At 52.6% G+C, this 21,942-nt stretch overlaps 1 protein-coding gene across 12 annotated transcripts in view; it reads left to right on the top strand.

Moving 5' to 3' along the window:
• Positions 1-945: 945 nt before the first annotated feature.
• Positions 946-21,942, top strand: part of Cacna2d2 (calcium voltage-gated channel auxiliary subunit alpha2delta 2) — a 128,946-nt gene continuing 107,949 nt past the window's right edge. For 2 of the 12 annotated variants that reach the window (XM_063248896.1, XM_063248895.1), the window contains exon 1: positions 951-1,543. In XM_063248896.1, coding sequence (XP_063104966.1) covers positions 1,362-1,543 — 182 coding nt within the window. In that variant the 5' untranslated portion in view covers positions 951-1,361. Of the gene's footprint in view, positions 1,544-21,942 lie in introns of all 12 variants that reach the window. The other 10 variants (XM_063248905.1, XM_063248904.1, XM_063248906.1 and 7 more) reach the window with 9 other exon arrangements.

Here is a 21,942-nt window from a genome sequence, read left to right as displayed (position 1 = left end):
GGGTTTCTGGGCGTTTTCGAGATAACTTTCCAGCAGTTACTATCCCTTACGCTTCATGTAGGCAGCTAGACAGAGTCTGTGAGCTGGCTCTGCACCAGGCAGGTGGGATGCATTCTCCCATCCAATTTGTGCCAGGGTCTGCAGGGGATTCCAGGGGCAACTCCAGAAAGATTCCACAGATGCTCTTCCCTATCTATGTGCTAAGCCATTCATCTTGTTCTCACTTCATTCTGAAAATGGAAATGAGCGTCCACATAAACACAGGGAACGAAACTGTGGCCTCTTACAAACTGAAACAAAAGTTGGCACTGAAACAAGCCCCAGACTTCTCCTGGCAGCAGGGAAGAGCCAGGGTCTTCTAAGACAGAAATGTCTGGGTTGTGCAGGAATGAATCCCTGGCCCTAAAGGAGTTTGACTACTTAGCGGTTGTGCAAGCCCAGGGAGCTGGGGGCTGGGGCTTGCAGGGTGGGTGGTGGTGGTGGTGGGTGTTCCTGAGGACTAGGAGGCGGGGTTTTTCCCTGGGGCTGCCTTTTCAGCCCTTAGTGGCTGCATTTTATCATTCTCAGCTCCAGACAAACAGCAGCTGGACCCAGGGTCCTGCTCAGGGGACAAGGAAATTCGGACCTTTTCTTTTGGCCAGTGGCTGGACGCCTAAGAAAGGAGAAATCTTCCTGTAGCTGGAGCCACGGGGGTTGGGATGAGTTGGTGTGACAGCACTGTTACCCTTTTCTCTGGTCTGTTGAAGCCTGCCATTCCATCATTAAACCTGTGACTTCAGGCCTTAAGCCTGTTGAAGGTCGAGCCACCAGAAGTGTCACACACGCCTGCCCAGGGTTCTAGGGAGGGAGGCTTTTTTCTGTGCGCTGGGCGGAGAGGAACCCCGGGGGGTATAAGGTGTGGGGGCAGGGCTGCGCCCCGGGCGCAGGACGCTCAGCGCGCCTGGACTCCGCTGGGTTGCCAGGGCTAGTAGGGCAGTCTCGGGACCGTGCGGGGACGAGGACGCACGGGCACAGGCGAGCGCGTGGCCGCGCCGGGGGCGCGCAGGGGAGGACCGACAGGAGAGGGAGTGGGAAGCAGAGAGCGAGGAGGGCGGCGCCGGCAGGTTGGCAGCGGCCGCTATTTGAGCGCAGGTCCTGCGCTCGGCGCTCAGAGCGCTAGGAGCCAGCGCGGTGGGGACATCGTACCGCGCATCCCGCAGAGGCGCTGCGGCCGGTGCAGCCCCAGAGGCCCCGCGCGGAGCCGGCGGCGGCGGAGCGCAGGCCGGCTTGTCGCCCGCAGACTGCAACCCGCTGTCCGCGCCCCCCCAGCCGGTCGCCGCCACCGCCCCCTCTCCCCGCGGCACCGCGTCTTGAATGGAAACATGGCGGTGCCGGCTCGGACCTGCGGCGCCGCTCGGCCCGGCGTGGCGCGGACCGCCCGCCCCCGGCCCGGCCCCGGTCCCCGGCGCTCGGCGTCTGGGCCCGCGCGTCGGCTGTGGCTGTTTCTTCTCCTGCTCCTCGCCGCCCCGGGCGCCTCTGCCTACAGCTTCCCCCAGCAGCACACGTAAGTGGTCGCCTTCGGCCACGGGACCCCGCTGAGCCCTGCGCGCCCCTTGACCCTTCAGTCCACGCCCGGGCGAGGGCGCCAGGTGCAGAGCACTCTGCCTGGGGATAGCAGCCCGAGCCCTGGACTCGCAGACGCTGTCCTGGCGCTTCTGGCTGCATCGCGAAACTTCCCCGCGGTGCCCCCACTTCTCCCGACCACCCCAAAGGAGGCAGGGCAAGGTCTCCATGCCCCAGGGTGGGGCGAGGGTCCTAGTCTGCCTGCTGGTGACTCTATTGCTGTCCGGGTGAGTGGGTACCAGCGCTTGGATGAAGGGGTGGCCAACGACCCCTGCCTATCGGAGTTGGACGCGTGCATCAGCCCCACGTTTTCTCCTGGGTGGAAGCCTGCCGCTTTAAAGTCAGAGGTGGGGGGCACCTCCACACCTGTCTTTTGGGGGCCTTTTCTTTTGAAGGTGGCTGGATGCAGAGGACGCAAACACCTTGTGATCGGTGTTGCCTGTTCTTGGCCACCCCTCAACTCGAGGACAGGGGCCCTCTAAGAGCCCAATTAGGAGGTGAAGGGGCTTGAGGTTGGGACAGAGGTGAGTGGTGAGAAACCCCTGCCAGCCTCTGCTGCTGCTCCCGGGCTGCCAACAAGATAATAGCGTTTCCAGCTCTGCCAGCTTCTGCTGGTGCTTATGGTCCTTTCAAGCCTCCTCACCGTCCTCAGGAGCCTGCAGACTCGGCCAGCTGTGTCTGGGCTGAGTGCGTATTCAGTATTTGTGCCCCTTAGTATAGCATCTGTTTCCTGATACCATGCCGCAACCATATGTCAGTTGCCTAGACAGCCCTTTGGGGCATCGCTGACCACCCTGCCTCTGCTTTCTGTCTCTGGGTCTGAGGAGCCACCTGTCTCTGCACTCTGTCACCAGTGTCCTGGCATAGGTTTGGGGCATGAGGACTGGTACTGCTATGGCCAAGGGGAAGAGGCTGGTTTCAGGGAGGGGGAGCAGCTGGCTGTATCATTAGAGCCTTTGTACCCAAGGGTAAGAACCCCTGGTTCTGCCACAGAACCTGCCCTCTCTGGTTTGTACGCTCTTCTAGATGAGGAAAAAACAAAACTCAGGAAAGGCACTGCTCTGAGTCTGTCTCCGTTTTGTCATTTCTCTCCTTGCACAGCCTGGCTTTGCTCAGGCGGGTGATCACTTGTCAAATTACAGGTGCCATACAGACATGTCCTCTGTCAACAGTCTGGATTGTGTGTGTGTGTATGTGAGGGGTGTGCAGGGAGAAGAGAATCGTATGGAAGTTCAGGGCCACTGGGCACATTATTGTCTTTCATTTGCTGTGATGAAAATGGACTTAAACCACAGTGCTTAAACAAGAGAAAAAGCACCGTTGTTTTTTGTTTGCTTTTTTTTGCAATAAAAAGCCATAGTTATTTTTTTTTTTCCTAGCTGTTTCATTGCTCCTTGAGTGAAGGTTTAAGCAGACGTCCCTTTCTGACCTCACTCCCCTTCATCACAACCTGCAGTTGTTCACATGGCTGCTGGGCCTGCATGAGTCTCCCTTGGAAGGCCAGTATCAGACCCCGACCAGAGTGAACACCTGTCCCTCTGTCTTCAGCCTGAAGATGGTGAGGCGGGTGTGACAGCAGTGGCACATTTATAGCTGGATGCTCTTCTCTTGTTGATATAGTTGGAGCTAATTTGAGGGTTTGGGACATGTTTTGCAAGCTATAATTAGGGAATGGGAGTGGGGGCTGTGGAAATCTGAGGGTCCAGGGGAGGTGACTAATGCTATGACATCTCGGAGGCTTTGCAGTGACAGCCAGTACCCTTCAACTGTCCTGGACCCACAGATGTGGATGCTTATTGATTCTTAGAGAAAGGAAGGGGAAGGAATCCTGAGGGTCCCTACCCAGGACCGAAGCTGGCTGAACTGACATAAAAGGCTGAGACTGACCCTGGGGCTTGAGGGCTGTGTGGAGCTGCGCTGCTCGGGGTGGGTGTCCTCCCTGAACGTTCTGGGTCAGCATGGCCAGACCAGGATCACACTGATAACAGGTGGATTTCCAAGGTGAAGAGCAGGAGCCGCTCTCCCACAGAACTGAGATGATTGCCTGTTGGTGGGGAGGGGCCCTGATGGCCAAGTAACTTCATCATTAGCATCTGTCGTTATGGAGGGGTCCACTATGCAAGCAGCTGGGTTTTCAGCAAGGGCAGGTTTTGAGTCTGGTGGCTGTTATTTCTGAATTCCTCTGGTGGCATGGCTCTCTGCTCACCAGGTGAAATGGATGAAATGGACTAGGGCAGCAGCCCAGTTGAGAAGGGCAGAGGAGTTCCTGCTGGAGGAAGAACAGGACTTTGGTTTTAGGGTGAGAATCTTTCTCTCCCCACCTGGATCAGTGTTTCAAATGCAGAGGAGGTCATGTGGGTGTGGTGCATGTGTCTGTGTTTGTGCACTGCTGTGATGGGGGGCAGAGTCAGAACATACTCCTTTCTACCTGCTTCCTCTTAGTTCAGCCCCCAGTGCTCATGCTGAGTGATGCTGCTGGGAGGCAGCCCTCGCTGCTCTCTGCCCTGCGTTTTTCTCTCCCCTGCCCCCTCTTCTCTGAGTCTCTCATTTCTTTTGTCCCAGCACTTGTCTCTTCCTGTCATCAACCTGTGTTCACCCTGCCACAACTGCCCCTTTGTCCTCTCCATTGGCATTCCCTACTCTCTGGTGCCCCTGGGCTTCTGTGACCCCTGCTTTTTGGAGTCCTGGCTGAGTGCAGGGTGCAGCACAGGCTGAGCTGCCCTCCTGGCCATTGTAATGGTGGAGTAGACCAGTGCCTCCCTTCCTTTGGTGATGATGGGGAGGTGTGAGGGGCAAATTAATGATGGCCCAAGATACATGCACGCTCCTTCCCGAGCAGACACGAAGAGAGCAGTGCCCATGACGGGGCATGCGTCAGTCTAGCTATGGTTAATGGTGGGTGACGTGTGTCTGTCTGGGCCTTTGAGCCCCTGTCTCCTCCTCCCCATTGCTCTCCTGTTGGAGGGAAGCAACATTTCACGTCTGGGTCCCCCATCTTCCCAACAACCTGCCGCAGCTTTTGTGGGAGGGAGGGGCGGGCTTTGTGACCTGCCGCTGCCGCCACAGGAATGCAGCAATGCTAGGTGCTCACATCTTGCCTGGCATTGAGGATTTTTTGAAGAGAACCTTAGCTGCTGCCCCTCAACTGTACTTTTAGTGGGTACCTCCTCCTGGCCAGCTGTGTCAGGCTCACCCCTGAGGAGGGAGGAAACCCATTCTAAAATGAGTCCCCGTTGTAGTCTGAGGATGTCTCACTCCAGATTCTTTGTCATACTTATGTCCCCAAGGAGACACTGACTCCAGAGGGAAGCTGGCCCCACAGTGAAATGAGTCCTTCTGCAACCAGTGTTGCCTTCTCTCCTGTGCTTGGGCCCAGGTAGACACCAGCTACTCTTCACTCCTCAGATGTGTACAGGCAGACACCGTCAGCTCCTGGGAGGCAGCAGTTTGGGGATATGCTAAGTGTCAGGCATACACCTTGTATGCTCAGACTTTGGCCTCTGGAGCTGAACCACTCCATTGGGATGACCTTGGCTTAGTTTCCCCAACTGAGGTACTAGAGTCACCTCAAGAAGCTGATGGGAAGAATTAATGGAGAGGGGCAGCTTCTGGTGCAGACAGGGCTCTCGTGAGCACAGAGACAGCCACCATTCAGGTTAGCATCAAACCCAGATTCCACTGCCCCAGGTCCTCATCACCAGTCTCTTGACGCTCCCACAAGCTAAGTGCATTCTTGTTTCCCTGATCTGTGCCACTGCCCATCACTGGTACCTGCTTTTCTTATACCCATGTCTTTTGGAGGCTTCTCCACTGCCAGTTCTGGGTATATCACTTGCTCAGGCTATTCCTAGGCACACAAGATACCAGAACCCCTAAACATCCCCTATTACAGATGGGCAGACTGAGTCTCAGGAAGATGAAAGATCTTGTCCCAAGCCCCAACTACTGGAGGAAGGGCTGGGAGAGTATTGTTCCATTAGACATGTAGCTGCCCTGCCAGGAAGCTAGGGGCATCTGGGCAGTGGGCTCAGGAAGGAATGTGTGTGGGGGTGGGATAGAAACCTGAGTCTGAGTATTTGGAGGAAAACAAAATAAACCTGACATGAAGATCATCCCCTCAGTATTCTGTGGGGCTGAAGCCAGCGTGAGAAAAGTCCCTCCCCACAGTGACTGTAGGGGGACCTGGAAGGGAAAGAGAAAAACTACCCCAAACCTACCAGTGACACCACCCTGAAGACAGGGGCTAGGCCTGCCTGCTGGGCTCCTGGACCTCCAGCTGCCCCTTAAGTAGTAACGAGTCCTCAGAACCCTGGATCAGCCCTCACTCCCACTCAATGCTACCTGTCCAGTCCAGGCCACACCAGTCCTGTGGGAGGCATCCAGGCGGCCCAAGTGAGCCTCCACACTGCAACCTTTCCTGCTGTGTTCCTCATGCCTCTTTGGGGTCTGAGGCAGTCACAGAGGCCATCCTTCATCTACCACACTAGCCCCGGGGCTCCTCATGGAGCACCCAGCCCATGAGGGTGGGAGCATCTAACCCCTTGGCAGAGTTATCTCCTGCCAAGGCCTTTAAGCATAGCCAGGCTGCTAGGCAAGGCACTGAGACGGGGTGGTGGAGGAATGAGGAGGTCTTCGTCTCCAGATTCTAGTATGATTCTGGAAAAAATGTCGTGGGGTGGGGCTCTGGGATGTTCTTGGAAACATGGAGCTGGGCCCTCTCTGCAGTTTTGCTGGGCCTGGAGACTTCAGCAAACTCAGAACTTCTAGATACATGGGGGTTAGTGAGGACTCCTTGCTATTTAGAGAGCAGTTGGAGGTTCAGGAGCCCAGCAGGCAGACCTTGGCCCTGTCCTCAGGGTGGTGTCGCTGGTGGGATGGGGGTAGTCTTTCTCTTTCCCTTCAGCTCCCCCACAGTCACTGTGGGGAAACACTTTTCTCATCGCTGGTTCAGCCCCACAGCCTCTGGGAAGACAGTCTTCATGTCAGGTTTTTTTTTCCTGGTGCCCGATGTCTAAACAAGAAGCTACAGAATCAATGTTCGTATTCCCAGAGGGAAAGGTTTGTGTGGTTTTTGCTTTTTTTTTTTTTTTTTTTTTCCTTTCCCTTCCTTTCTTGTCCTGTGTAACCTGAAGAGCCACCTGTGCTGCTGTGTCAAGGGAGAGATGAAGTGTCAGTGCAGGTGACCACAGAGACTGAGATGCCCCTAGGGGCTTGTGGAGTCCCTTCAGTGGTCTCCTGGGGCTCCCTAAAGGAGTCAAGTGTTCTGTTTTTTGGGACTCAGGCTGTTGGCTTGCTGTCCCCACTCCTGGCCTGGCTCATTCCATCTTGGCCCCAGGAGAGTTTGCTTCTACATCTAATCTAGTCCAGTCTCCCAGCCACGATTCACTGAGTAGGTGCTTATGCTGGTGCCTGTACCTGGTGATGGTGATGAGGCCTCTCGTACCTGGAGACCTTGCCTAGCTGGGATTAAGTGGAGAACTCTGCACATGGAAGCCCTGAGGGTGCCCACCTTGGTCGAGGGCCCCCTGTCAAGAGCAAGCCAACCTAGTCTTCTTAGCTGGATAGTTGGCTTGGTGACCTTGAGCAGAACTCAGCATCCCCTTGGCCAAGTTTCCTGTTTCTTGAGTCCTTTGTCTCTGACATTCCAGGACTCTGAGAAGGAAGGTCGGCTACACTCTGCCCAAGTGGGGTGAGACCTGACCTTACCTCTCCAGGTGTGAGGGCCTCTGGCTGTACTTTGAGTGCTTTGAAGCTGCTTTTCACACTGACCCACTTTGAGCTCAGATTAACCTAATTGTTTAGCAGAGAGAGAACAAAACAAGAAATCTTTCTCACTGGTCTTTAACGGTCTCTCCCCATCTTGGAAATGATACTTATTAAACAAAGGGGAAGGAATAGGGTGAGAAGGGTGAGAAGTCACCCTCTCTGCCTGACCTTCCTCGTCATCTTAGAGTCTGGGCCCCTTGCTTGCACCTTGGAGGCTTTTTTCCAAGCCAAGTGAGACCCCCTTTGTGGGCACTGAGATCCTGCCACATCTCCCATCAGCTGCATGACTCTATGACCTTGGGAACTTGCCCAACTTCTCTGGGGCTTGGAACCTTATCTGTAAAATGAGGTTCTCATGCTTGGGCTACCTCATAGGGTTGGGATGTTACAGGTCATGAGGGAGTGTCCTGGCCCCCAGGGAGTGTGTGAGGAGGACCCATGATCCCTGAAAGGTCTCAGAGGGCCTTCAGTCCAGTTGTAGCTTCATTCTGTGTACCAGACACCTGTCTGTAACACTCAGCATGTAGCTGGGCCCTACAGATACCTGGGCTCACTTGGAGTTTCTAGGACTTTCCTATAGTGCTTGGCTCTTGCCTTGCCTTGTATGTGTGTTCATGTGTGTATGTTCGCACGTGGGTGTGTTCACGTGTGCACGTGCTGACATGCATGCCCACTTGTACCCTGGAGGAAGAGGTGTGCATGTGAGCTGGGATGTGGGCGTATGCTTGTTTATTGTGTGTGTGCAGGTAGTGCTGGCACGTGACAGTTTATCTCTGCAGCCAGAATGTGCTCGCAGTGCCTACCTTCCATACCTACCTTTGATGTTAATGCCAGGGCTTGCTGGGCAAATGCTAGCAGTGGTAAATAAAGCCTTCTGGTTGTTAAGACCTGTGTTTTGCAAACTTTTATGTCAGGAACTGCCTGAGTTAAGGCTGAGGTACAAAGTTTGATCATCTACCAACTGGCACAATGACAGTCTGCAAAAGGAAACACACAGAGGCTGTGTCCTTAAAATTCAAATGTTTGCAAATTGAATGGTATTTAGATTTGCAGGAGGACTTGGGGCTCAGAAGCTCTGTGAGTCCTTCATGAAGTGAAGCGTCTTTATAAACAGCCAGTCAGGTGAAAAGTCTGAAGCATGGACCTGAAGATCAAGACTCAGACAGACAGCTTTGCTGTGTGACCTTGGGCTGATGGGTGTCCCTCTCTCAGTGGGCACTGAAAGGCAGGAGCACCTGCAGTGGGCTTGGGGTCCTGCAAGACTTCCATGTAGTCAGCAAGTATGACTTGGAATATCCAAGATTTCTGATAGTAATCCCCTCTTCTTCTTCTGTTTAGACCAGCCCCAGAAAAGCTGCTTCCTTTCAAGGATGCATTTTTGTCTTGCGTTCTCATGAGCACAGGTATCTGGGTACCCTGTGCTGGGCTGACTCCTAGAGTTGTGCAGGTCTTGGTTGGTGGGCTTTGATATCTGGGAAAACTATCAGTTGTACTTTGTTGACTTTCTCAGGCCTGTTGCCAGTACGGGAATGACCCAAGGTCCTGTGGAAGCTTCTGTAAGTGGTGGGTAGAAATGACTATGAGGAGCTCAGGGGTCCACAGGTGAGGAGTGGTTCTTGTAGGGGGAGGGAACCTGTGCCCATCTCCTGGGGCACTGTGGGCCTTGGATAGGGAAAGATATATCAGCCACAGAAGCTCTGGGGGCCCAAATGTCCTCATCACGTAGACAGGGAAACTGAGGCCTAAGGTGAAGGCTCCACACTTCTGATGTCTGTCCACACTCTGCTGGCAGGGCTTACAAGGAGATGCCCTATCTGGCCTTTCTCACATGTGACATACAATTATTTATCTTAAATAAAAAATATCTAAGCACTAAGGGAGAGAGCAAGTTGCAGTCTCCATGGGCAAACCAAGGAGATAGGAGTCTTCAACTCCTGAGGTTTCTTAGAGCCACACCTCGATGGCAGTGTTTTTGTCCCTGTGCTTTTCCAGAGTCACCAACACTTTCTGAGATCCCTTGGGAAGGATAGTTTTGTCATCAGGCAGGGCAGACACAGATTGGCCAGCCTGTTCCTGAGGCAGGTAGCGACCCCTGCTCTGCCTCAAGTTTCTAGCTGGATGTGGCATTTTAGTCTTAATAACTTCCTTCTGCAGCCCGTGTTTGCCTCTTTCTGGCATCGCCTCAAATGCTGCATTTGAAGCCTTAAAAGGTCAGACATGTACCACCACCATTTCCAACCAAAAAACAGCACAACCCACCCTAGCCCAGCCCCCAGTTTCACTGGTTAGAAATGAGACCATGCCAGCAGAAAGCATGCCAAAACCTGCAACCAAAACCTGCATGCCAAAAACCTTCCTTCACTGATTGGCATTTTTCCTGTCTGTGAACTGAGGCCAGTGAGTCTTTCCCTGTCCCTTAGCCAGCCCATCCTGTCATGTCTCTGTAGTGAGGGTTAGCTGTGACTTTATACCCCTAGAAGCCTGCTGTGGGCAGAGCCTGGCCCACATTCAAGTGCTGCCTGAGACATCCTGGCCCATGGCCACTGGCCATGGGAATGAATATCCAGCCTTTAGCCAGGCTGAAGCCACTTGCAGATCCTGGTAGGCTCTCTGGCCTCCCCACCTTTGGTCTTTAGTCACCAGGCCTCTACCAGACTGAGCTGCCCAGCCTGAGTAGAAGAACAGAGAGGCAACCTAAACATGTCCTCCACCGGCGCCCCACCCCTTTGACCTCTCCTGCAATCCTGTGCCCCTCCTCCAACCCTATACCCCTCCTCCAGCTCTGTGCCATTTCATAGGAGCCCTCAAAGAGTAGGCATTGAGCTGACTGTCACTCCCTCAGAAAGTAAATACACAGAATATATTTGGCTGCACAGAAGACAGATTCTTCTGTGCACACCCTGGCAGCCCAAGGTGAAGAGTTTTTCCCACATTTAGATCCTTCAACCCTTGACAGGGAGTCAGAAATGGTGAGTGTTGGGTTGTCAGTGAAGACCAAGTCCTCCTGTGCCCTGCTTGGCTGGCCTCACTTTTGATGTTGTTCTTGACCTTGGCTGACTTCCCTTACGACAACAAGATGGCTGCCACAGCTCCAGGCATCATGTCAGACCCAGATATCAGAGTGGGGGGGGGGAGATATTTCCTCTGGGTTTCTCTTGTTAACCTTGCCCAGAAGCCCCCAGCCTAATTTTCCTCACACTTCATTGGCTAGCACTGGATCACATGTCCATTCTAAACCAATCACTGGCAGTGGGGAAGATACGCTGTGATTGGCCCAAGCCTACCAGGATTTACCCTTGAGCTGAGGATGGGGTCACCTTGGTGCTAGAGGTAGAGATTCTTCAGACTTGAGTTTTGTTAGCAAAAAGGAAGGAGTGATAGAGAATGAAGAGACAGTATCTGTAGGGTCACATCAGAGGCCTGAAGTTGAGAGAGTGGAGGCTTAGAAGAAAGCAGGAAAGGAGTCACAAGGGAAGAGAGGGGTGGCCATGGCTGAGGGAAAAAGAAAGTACTGTCGTTTATCCCAGACATCATCACTTAGGCCTGGGCCTTTGGTGGTATATTCCACACATGCTATCCAATGAAGACAGGCCATTTGTGTGCCCATTTCACAGACAAGAAAAAATGAGATTCGGCAAGGCTAAGCAATGCTAAAATCTCACAGATAGCCAGGATCCCCACCTGGACTGGGACATAGCTTTTCTTCTACAGCCGAGCTCTGCCAGGCAGCTCTGGCACAGGACCCTCGGGTACCCTGATACTCTCCTGTGTGAGGTTCCATAATATGTGTCCTACTGCAAGCGTTGCTCCCTTTGATGAAGTCATTGTGGGGGGATTGTCACAGGGGCTGCTGGCTTTCTCTCTGAGCCTGTGCCACCCTTGGGTCCCTGAGAGGCACCTGGGGTTACTAGAAAGAAGAGGCTTTTGACCTCCAGTACCTTTCCCAGTGCATCTTGCCCTCATCTGTGGGGCGTTGTGGGTCATGGGAACTGTTGGTCGTATTGATCCAGTTTAACTCCTTTGTGGTACATATGGAGAAACTGAGGCCTGAAGAGGGACACTGCTGTGAACCTCTCAGCAACTGAGGCACAGCCTAAACCCAGACCCAGGGGAGGGAGTGACCACTGCCCTCGAGCTGCTGTACTATGCCAGTTGAGTTGATTGATCAGGGGCCTGAAGGAGATCATTTTGGCCACCCTCTTCTCAGCCAGGCCCGAGGGGAGACTGTCCTGGGCAGAAAGCACTGGTTTAGATGTCTGAAAGCAATGTAGGCCAAGTGGGCTGAGACGCTGACAGCAGATTGTGTCCTGCTGCTGTGGAGCAGTGCAGCTGACCTGGCATAATGGGCCACAGCCAAGGAAGTAATCCACAGTGTTGGGGGGAAGGCCCACACTTTTCACTTCTGCTCATCTTGGGGGAAGTATAGTTGCAGGGTTGGGTATGTAGTGGGTCTATATTTGTGTGTGCCTATTACAGAGGAGACAAGTATTATTGGTCAGCTCCCCGATATGATAAGATCCACGCTCTAATGTGGCCATGTTATTGTGACCTGATGCCTGGCCCTTCCCATTGCTCTCTGGGCTCTGTTGCCTGCACCAATCCTGGCTCTGAGCTGGGCACAGTGTCCAGGAGTTGATCAGCCAAGTGCATATATCGCGTAGGTCCTGAGCTCTGTCCTGCTCCTGGGTTCAGATGCTCCTCCTTGAGCACTGTTGCCTAGCTGCCATGTGAGGAAAGAGAGCCCTCTGAGCCAGTCCAGAGGCCAAAGAAGGAGCTTGTGCACTGAGCACATCCTCCAATTTTGTGCACACCTCTGATTTGGGCCTACTTCCTATGCCTTCTTCAAACTGGGAGCTGGTGGTGCTGTCTCCCAGGTGCACATGGAGTAGAGAAGGGCAGGGTAGACTCACTGCCACCCCCACCCCAGCCTGTCCATCTCGTCTTCTTTCCATTCTTACCTCTTACTCCATTCGCCCCATCCCCTGGGTCTTGCCTGCTGCTCAGGCAGAGAGACTTAGAGGGAGGGTGGCAGTGTTTTGGCCAGTGTGGGCCCTAGAAACCCCAGGGGCTTGTGGAACAGGGCCATGGGGTTCCCCTTGTTCTAGTCTCTTACTGCCTCGGCCCCGCCCAGCTCCCTGTCAGAGTCTAGGCAGGCCTCCTACACCTTCCTCAGAGCCCCAGTGTCTTCGTCATTCCCAGTACGCTCCAGAGTGAGCCTGCAGCTAGTGATGATGCTTCTGCCTCCCATCTGTGTGGCTGTCATCTCTGTTCCGCTTGTAAGCTGTCGTGTATGGTGCCCACACCTTAGGAGGAGACTGCTTCTCATAGGTACAGGGAAGGCTGGGGAGTGGGCCCAGGAGCGGGTCTCTTCCCTCAGGACTGAGTGAGCAACCATCTCCGTACATGGGGTCTTAACAGGCACCTATTATGCACATGAAGTCTGGGCTACAGGAGGCCTGGCCACCTACAAGCAGGACCCTTCTGTGCTCTGGCTGATCTCTGCTTGTCACTTGGTGCTGGGCAGGGAGTCACTGTCCCCTGAAACCTCCCTGTGTAGGTAGGGGGCACCGAGGCTATTTCAAGGCTCTCTACCCCTACTCTTGTCCTGCAGAAGCCCAGCTGTTCACAATGATGCCTCCTTCAAGCTGGGACAGATAGGGATAGTCACCATTGTCCTTGGCTAGAACTCCTTGCTAGGACTTACCAATGCTCAGTAAATGTTGGCAGAGCAAGTAGCCCATGACCTACCCAGGTATCCACAGGACCAAGCTGGTCACCACTGTGGAAGCTGCAGCAGGCTTTTACATGATTTAACCCAGGGCCCTGAATGGGGCCCGCATGGCTGCTGTTAGAATGCAGAGGTCAGCACCACACATCCTCTGTGGCTGCCTCGCCAGGGGTTGTCTCCAAAGCTGCTTCAGGGAGGGAGGGAGGCAGCTGGGATGCAGGGGTCAGGGGTGTATTATTTAATCAGGTGGAGAAGGGCCCTGACATCGGCATATTCTGGAGCCCTCCGGGTGAGCCAGGGTGGAGAGGAAGGCCTTAGGGGTAGATGGGAAGGTAAATACAGGAGCCCCACACTCTGCCCAACAAGGGGGCACTGACACTCAGAGAAGGGGGATGGGGAGCCCAAGGTACTGGCTCTGAAGAATACTGACCAAGGTACCTGGCTATGCTGTTTCCAGGTCTCTGGCATGCGGCCAGTAGCCAGCCATTCCAGGGAGGTCTCCTGGCCTGCTGAGAAGGCCGCTCCATTCTTCTGGACAGTTCCTCTGCATTAGTTGATGCTTGCCCATGCATCAACCTGCCTCTCTTACTGACCATTCCATGGCCTCTCATCTTTTAGGGCTGCCCCTCCCTTACCTTAGCCGTGTGTTGAGCCTTGCATGGGTTTTAGGGAGCTCAGAGTCTGCAGGGGAGATAGGAAGTGATGAAGATATGGATATAGGATGGATAAGGGACCATGCGTAGCCAGTGCTCTAAGCAGCATCTGAGGGATTCTGAGAACACCTGCTCCAGGTCCCCCATTGGCCTGGCTGGTGCCGTGGCCTTCAGCCTTTCCTGGTCAGATTTGGGGAGGCCCTAGGGAGAGCATCTGGACCCACCTTCCCCTGAGTGTGAACCACTGTTTTGGGGAGCAGGCACAGGGCAAGAGTGGGGTCTGGGAGAGGCATGCCTCTGTCCAGCGTGCCTCTGTCCAGCTCCCATTTCTGAAGCTCCTGACAAGCCCCCACCCCTGTATGTGCTTCCCACCACAGTAGCACCTCTAAGCCATGCCTCCTACAACACAGGATGCCCTGGGCATCTTGTGCTCCATACATTGGAGTTCCTTGGCACAGAGCAGCTAGGGAGGGGGGTGGAGGGGAACAATCCCAGAGGCCATTAAGCCAAGTGATTTACATGGTTCCTGAGGCAGTGCTGGGGGAAATATATTTCACAGGTGATTTCCAGACTGGTGGTGTATGGAGGAGGCCATTACTCTAAAATGAAGAAGGGTGGGGACTTCACACAGCCATCTGGAGGAACCCAAGAGCTACAGGCTTTGTTGTCCTTAATGTGTATATCTACTGTGTGCTGGAAAGTTGGCACCAGGGAGGAGCCTGGGAAGGGAGGAGTTGGGGACCATAAAGACAACCCATATGTTACCTTGTATGCCTCATTTTGTGCCTCAGTTATCCCATCTTTAAAATGGGGTCCTGTTTCCCATGTTTTATAGTTATGAAGATGGCACCCAGCCAGCTTTCTTTAAGTACCTGCTGTGTGCTGGGCCCTGCTATCAGCAGATATTCTAGTGACAGTAGCTAGGCAAGGTGGCTCCTCTCTGCCTGCCCATGGCCCCAGATGAAGATGAGGCCCCTGGTGTAGCTCTTAAGGTCCCTTCTCACTGTAGCAGTGGATCGCTCCGCCCACAGAAGGGATTTTAATTGCTAAAGGACTGACTAGAGCATCAGAAAGTAACAGAAAATACCAGGAAAGTGGCAAGTCCTGTGGACACTTGGGCAGAGTGGCAGCAGGAGGGCCTGACAAGTGGAGCTCCCATCTACCTGTAGGAAGAGCTGGGGGCCAATAAGAACCCCAACCTTCACGTAAGTCAAGCCAGGCCTCGGTGCTCTCTGCTGCTCCACCCCAGGGATAAGATGACAAATTCCAGAGCAGGAAGCAAAATGTTGGGAGTACCCAGGCCAGGAGGCTCCACAGCAGGGCCCAGGAATAATGAGCTCAGGTTAGTGTCTACAGCATGAACAGATGACTGAATGCAGTCAGGCCCCCTCCCTGCCAGCCTGCTCTCCTTCCATCGCGCTGAGAGCTCTTTTTAGGTGTAGCCCGGCTTGTTCCTGTCTGGAGAGCCCCTGGAAGGGAGGAGGCTTGGGTTAAACCCCACTTTCAGCAAGGTAAGCAGTCAGAAACCCTGTGCTAAATAAATATACAGAGAAAATAGGCAGCTATTCTGAGCCTGCTTTTCTTGCCTGAGAAAGGAGGAGACAGCTTGCCTTGTTACCTTTCTAATGGACTGAACTTGAGGACATGTGAGCTGCGCTGATCAACACAGGCCAAAAGTCATGGCAGGGGTGTCCCAAGGATAAGAAGTGCCCGCAGGGGCACAAGAGCATGGACTGGGCTGTTCATGGGCATCAGGCAGGCAATGGACAGCTCCACGGGTGTGATCATGCAGGCCATGCCCAGTGAAGTCCAAGTACCTCCAGCGACTCCTACTGGTTCATCCTACAGCCGTCTGGGGAAGGATACACTCAGAAGACACTTTGTCTTGGAAGGTGCCGTAAAGAAGGGGCCAGAAAAATTGGAGGTAGGTTGCATTTTAACTGGGTGAGTAGTGTCAGAGTGAACATCACAAAAATAGAGACATTGAGTAAAGCCTGGAAGGGCAGAAGAGTGGCGGCCATGTAGGTATCCGGAAGAAGAATGGCTTAAAGGCCCTGAGGTGGGGACATGATTAGAATAGCGGGTACAAGGGGGAGTAGCAGGAAAAGAGATCAGAGAGACACTCAGTGTGTTTCTGACTATTTCTCTGAGTGGAAGTCCAAAGAGGAAAATAACCATGGTGGCCATGGTGGCAGAGGCTGTGCTAGTGGTGAGATATGCCAGTGGTTTGTTATGAACACCTAGAAAGACAAAGTCGTGACCAGCTGAGGAGGCTAGGGACCAGCAGGTTTTGGATACATTTAAGTTTCTAGATGACAACTAAGTACCAGCATGGGAATGTGTCTGAGCTTGCTGTGTGTCTCTGGAGAGCTTGGGCTGGGTGCAGGGACCTGAACAGACAGTTCTGTGAACTGTCTCCCCCACCAGTTTACCACCCCTGCCCATGTCCTGGGAGCTCGCCACCCTTGCCAGCCAGCACACAGAGTGCTCCCTGTGTCTTGAGAGTTGCACTTCCACATGCCTTGGTGTGGGAGCAGCCTGCTCCTAGCCAGGTCAGGCTGCTTGCCCTGCTTGGCCCGTGAGCCTTGCTGGGCTTCTCTTCCCTGCACTCATCAGCCCTGATCAGGATCAGATGTCTGCCTACTCTGCTTGAATTCCAAGCTCCCAAAGGCAGGCCTGCATCTGCCTTGCTCTCCACTGAATTCCTCCCCAGTGCCCACAGTAGGTCCTCAGGAACCATCCATATGGATGAAGAGTGAGTGAGTGACCAGGTGTGAGTCTGAAGGAAGCTGAAAACACCTGCAAACTATTTTTCCAATAAGGGGTTCAGACAACAGAAGAGGACAGCACACGCTCCTCAGGCAGAGTGGCTCCTCTCTGCCTGACCTCACCTTGGGCATGCCAGAAGCGGGTAGGACCTCTAGGATGGTTCTTGAAGCCTCCTCCTCACTGCAGGTGTGCAGCCCTTACATCCTGCAGAGGGGATTTGCATTGCTAAGGACTCCCCGCTTCACCACCAAGCATGTACCCATACCCACTTAACAGGCCTGGTATTAGGAGGGTGAGCTCTTCCGTTCACAAGCAGCCCTGTAGGGCTTGGTCTGAGAAGCAGGCACCATGGAGACACAAATCTCAGAAGTAGTCTTTCTCTCCCTTCTTGGCCCAGGCTCCCTGTGGAGGGTATGAGGGAGCGTGGGCCAGCTCCCCATTGTTTGAGGAGGCTATGGGTTCTCTGTGTAGGGTTAGGTTTGCTCCCTTCCCAAAGTTGGGAAAAGGCATAAATGAGGGGGAGTCCTTATGTGCACTGTATTTTCTAAATTGGGCCATTGGAGTCCACCTTGAAATAGGGGGCTTATGGCCTGGAGGACTGGGTAAGGGCTCAGGAGCCAAATTTTACTAGATTCAAATCTGGTTCAGCACAGGCTGACTGTGTGATCTTGGGCAAGTTACTTCATTTTCCCAAACCTCTGGGGTCCCTGTCTTTAACATGGGCATGATTTGGGTTACACCTGGCTAAGGGTATTGTGTGATTTTTAACGGAGCTCACACAGAGAACACAGCACAAGTCATCATTTCCTTTCTCTGGGGCCCAGATGCCTGCTGAAATTAGACCTTTTCCCCAACCCTGCCTTCCAGCCCTTTTCCTGCTGCTGGGGAGGTGGTCAGGGCAGGAAGCCACTCTGGGAGAGGTGGAGTGGAGGGTGTTTGGGTAAATCTACCCCCAGGTGTTTTCAGGAGACTCTTTTCTGCCAAGCTTAAAGCTAACCTGCAGGAAACTTGGTGATGGAACCACCCTGCAGCCCCAACCTCAGGTGAGATTTGGTAAAAACGCAGCAAGGACTGTGCTTTGAGAAGGATGTGGGGTGGGGTTTAGGAAGGCTTCCTGAAAAAGGTGATGTAGCTAGGTAAATGAAAGACAAGGTCAGAGAACAAGCTGGCCTTGGTGGGTTGGGTTCTGAAGTCTTAGCTTGACTTCTCCTTAGTACCTGGGCCCTTCCATGAAGAAGAGCTAAGGACCCTGAGGGAGTCTCTGTCCTCCTTGAGGCAGGAAGCCAAGTTGAGGATGTGCACAGAGGACAGCTATTTGTGGATCCATGAGGATTTGACTCATGCTGGGGGGCGGGGGATGGTGTGTGCAAGAGGGGAGATGGGGATGTGTGAATCACAGAGTCTGACCAGAGTGATTGGTGAAATACGGACAGGGCTGTCCTGACCGCTAGTCAGGCTTCAGCTACTGTGTAGGCCCCAAACAAGAGGCTGCAGCTTCTGGGTTCCCTTTGACTGACCGTTGACCTCCACAGGTGTTTCAACCTGAGATTGACTGGGAAGTAGATGCCTGGGCACAGCATCTGGGGGACATGCAGGGCCTGTGGCCATGTGCCCACCTCCCGAGAGCTAATCTCGCAGAACCTCAGCTTACCCATTAGTGAAATTCCCATCGAACCTGACTCTGGGGAATGCACTGAGGTGATGAGGTGGCACAGACCTCACAGTGCCCAGTCTGGAGTAACAGCAGCACTCCTGGGTGAACTCCTCACATCCCTGTTCTGTACCTACTTCTCGGTGTTCTGAATAAATTTACCCCAGAGAAGGGCTTTCTGACAGGGCAGCTGGGAAGCCTAGCAAATCCTTGATTTAGAGGAAACTGGACATGCTGTATGGCAGTTAAGTTTATTGCCTGGCTTCTTTGTATTTTTAAAATTAAGATGATATAGTCAATAACACTTTCATTTTTTTACACATTCATTTTACACTTTCATTTTTTAACACATTCATTTTTTTAACTAGTTGAAAGAGTTAATTTTTTAATTATTAATAATTTTTAATTATTAATACATGTTTTCAGCATATAATGGTAGGAGTTGGTATATGTACATAACACATCTCAATTCCCTTTTCCTCATTCTTTTCACCCCCCTTTTTTTTTACCAACATCACTTTCATTTATTTATCTTAAAAGCCCTTATGAAATTATCATAAATTCAGACATAACAAAAACTATCTGTGAAAAAACATAAAAACCATAAGACAATGGTGTTAAATCAATGTACACTTTTATTTTAGATCTGTTTTCCATCCTGAAATAAAATAACTTTTTTCTCCTTAGTTTTTCTATTATCAAGTCTTATTTTTCACTTTATTTATACATTGAGGGCTTTTTTTTTTTTTTTTTTTTTTTTTGGTCTTTTTCGTTTTTATTGGTACCAGGGATTGAACTCACAACTGCCTGCTTGCAAGGCAGGTGCTTATGCCGCTGAGCTAAACCCCCAGCCCCATATACATTGAGTTTTTCATGAGAAACTATGTGATATTTAAGCTTGTGGGTCTAATTGAAATTTATTTTTAAAGAATTATATACCAAAGCTCGTACTTTTCTCCCAGTAGCATATAGTATCACTACTATTTGCTTTGTTAAAGAAAAAGGAATAGCCCACGAATACTTAAGAATTAAATGGTAATAAAATGGGACATAACCACAGTTCAAATTTATTTTTATTTCTGGTGTTTTACAGAGTAGGAGTTTTGGTGATTTTAAAAATCACTGTGTTCTGCGTTAACACAGTCTAACACAGTCATTTGTGGGTCTGTTTGAAAGGTAAAACTTGTAGCCAAATCACTGTTATCGGTTCATATTGACTATTACAAAATCTTTTTTAAAAAAGTGTCCATGGTCTTTGTCATTGCCCCAGTGCACTGCTCAGAGTCAGGTGCGATGGGAATTTCACAAATGGGTGGTAGTGGGGAGACTCCAGGCCTGGGGAGCAGATGGCAAATGCTTATCCCAGTGGCCCTGGCCTGGATTCTCTGCTTTGCCCTCTGGCTTCGGCTGGTTCAATAGCTCCTCCTGCTTATTGCCAAGTCCCAGCTCAGGACCATTGGGAAATCTACGATGATACCTGAGTGCTGGCTCTTCAGAGACTCATGAGCCTTGGTCACCAGGGAGGTGCTGGCTCCATCTCAGATCTCAGGAGAGGGTTCACCCACCACATTGCACACTGGGTCTTTGGCTGCTCGTCTCTGTGTATCAGGACTTTCATGGAATCAAAAACATGTCTAAGCTGGACCCTAAAGTGCACACAGGATTTTGGATAATCCTGCTGCCACTGCAGTTTAAAAACCACCTGTGCAACTCAGCCTCATCACCCCACAGATGGAAAATTGAGGCATAGACAGGAGTGAGTGAACTTGGCAGAAGCTGTGGAATCTCTGGTCCCAGGAAGCAGTATTTTAAGTGCACAGAAGAAAGCACCTTAGGGAAAGGGTGGGTGGAGGCTCTGGGTGACTTAGTTTGAGACCAGAGTGATAGAGACACAGTGGAGGGTAGCCCAGGTCTAGATCACTCCTTCTTTGCACTTTCTTCTTGCTTCCTGGAAGAAGTGGCTGTGCCAGTACGTGGCCCTTCTGGGAGAGCCATGAATTATGCAGGGAAGCCACAGGCCTGAGCAGGCCCATCATAAGTGAGCCTTAATAATTTATACAGAGACTCGCCAGGGGAAGGGAGGGTTTCCTGGGGCAGCACTGGAGAAACGTTCGTACTTCCAGCCCCTCTGAAGGCTCCTGCTGCCCACCCAACTGTCTTGTTCCCGGGGTGGCCACACACAGGCTGAGGCAGTGTGTCTGGGGGATCAGTGGACACTGGGAAAGTATATTCTCTGAGCAAAGATCCCGTTCTGAGCTGGTGAGGAGGATCCTCCCTCAAGGCTCACAGCCCAAGGCAGAGGCAATACTAAAGGAAAAAGGAGAATGCAAACTAAAACAGTAACCCCAGGAAGTGCATGGAGATTAATCTCGCTGTGGGATGCAGTTCTAAAGGGGGTCAGTGTGGACTTCACTGAGCTGGTGAAGTGTTCAGAGAACTGAAGGAGGTGAGAGGGGAGGTGAGAGGGATTGCTGAGGAGAGATGACCCTGGACAGAAGAACAGCCTGCATCAGGGTGTGTCCAGGCCACACTGAGAAGGCCAGTGGGTTACTGGAGGTGCAGCCACAGGCTGGGTTTTGGCTTTTCCTCCAGTGCCATGGAGCTAGAGCTTGGTGTTGCCCGGAAAAACAACACTCCAAAAGGGCACCCCTGTGTAGAGGTGGACAGAGAGGATTGAGGTGCCAGGGCAGAAGCTGGTGACCAGTGAGCTGGTAATTGCTGATCCAGTAGGGACAGCAGTTGCCTAGGGCAAGTAGGGGGCCAGGAAAGTGGTAGGTGGCGGGTACATTGTGAAAGTGGAGCCAGTAGGATTTGTGGAGAGGTTAATGGGGGTGAGGAGTGCGTTCCAGGTCCCCCTGAGGCTTTTGACTTGAGCAGAGGGAGCAGCCTTCAGCTGGTAGGAGGTAGGTGATAGTGGAAGCTGGAGAGTGGGCCCAGGGGGAAGAGGGTCAGGAGCTGGAAGATGGGCACATTCAGAGTAGCCCAAGTGGTCTTGCCACCCCAGAAGCTGGGATTCAAGACTGGCATCTCCTGGGCATAGTGGTGCACACCTGTAATCCTAGCGCTTGGGAGGCTAAGGCAGGAGGATTGGAGCAATCCTAGCGCTTGGGAGATCAGCCTGGGCTATATAGTGAGATCCTCTCTCAAAACAAACAATGAAAAGACTGGCATCCTGAAGGCTGTGCCAGCCCAATTGGCCTTCAGGAACCATGCAATCTTGGGTACTTCACTGGATTGCTCTGTTCCTCAGTTTTCCCCTTTGAAGATTGAGAACAATGATATGGCTACTGTGGAGATTAACAAAGAGAGTGCAGTGCAGTCTCTGGCAGGCCCCTGGCAGGGACGATCCCAAGCAGACTCTCTGAGACATGAATCTCCAGAAATCTGAAATTTGGACAAGCCACACCACAGCGCAGGGTGTGGGCCACGGAGCAGGGTCTGGTACACAGCCAGGGCTGGCCCTGTATTGTCAACGCAATCCCCACTGCCATTGCTCCACCCCTGCTCTTCCCAGGGTCTGGGGCTCAAGTGCTCCCTGTTCTCGCCTCTCCATTGCAGCACATCCTTCTCTGCTCTGCACCTCCCGCCTGCCCCAGTGCTCCATGGGCTTTCTCTAGCCCCTCCTGCAGTACTGCAGGAGCTGCTGGGCAGACTTTGTTCCCCTGGAATCTGGAGCAGCCCACCATAGGGGCCTCCTGCTGCTGGAAAACCCCAGGCTAGGCTCAAGGAGGAGGAAAGGCCATCCTGCCCAGCTACTGTGCAGAAACCCTGTG

This window comes from Cavia porcellus, unplaced genomic scaffold, assembly GCF_034190915.1.
Source record: "Cavia porcellus strain 051 isolate PalLab524CR breed Dunkin Hartley unplaced genomic scaffold, mCavPor4.1 scaffold_5, whole genome shotgun sequence".
NCBI classification, from domain to species: domain Eukaryota; kingdom Metazoa; phylum Chordata; class Mammalia; order Rodentia; family Caviidae; genus Cavia; species Cavia porcellus.
The sequence above is the reverse complement of the archived record's forward strand: the minus strand, read 5'-3'. Positions and strand labels throughout refer to the sequence as shown.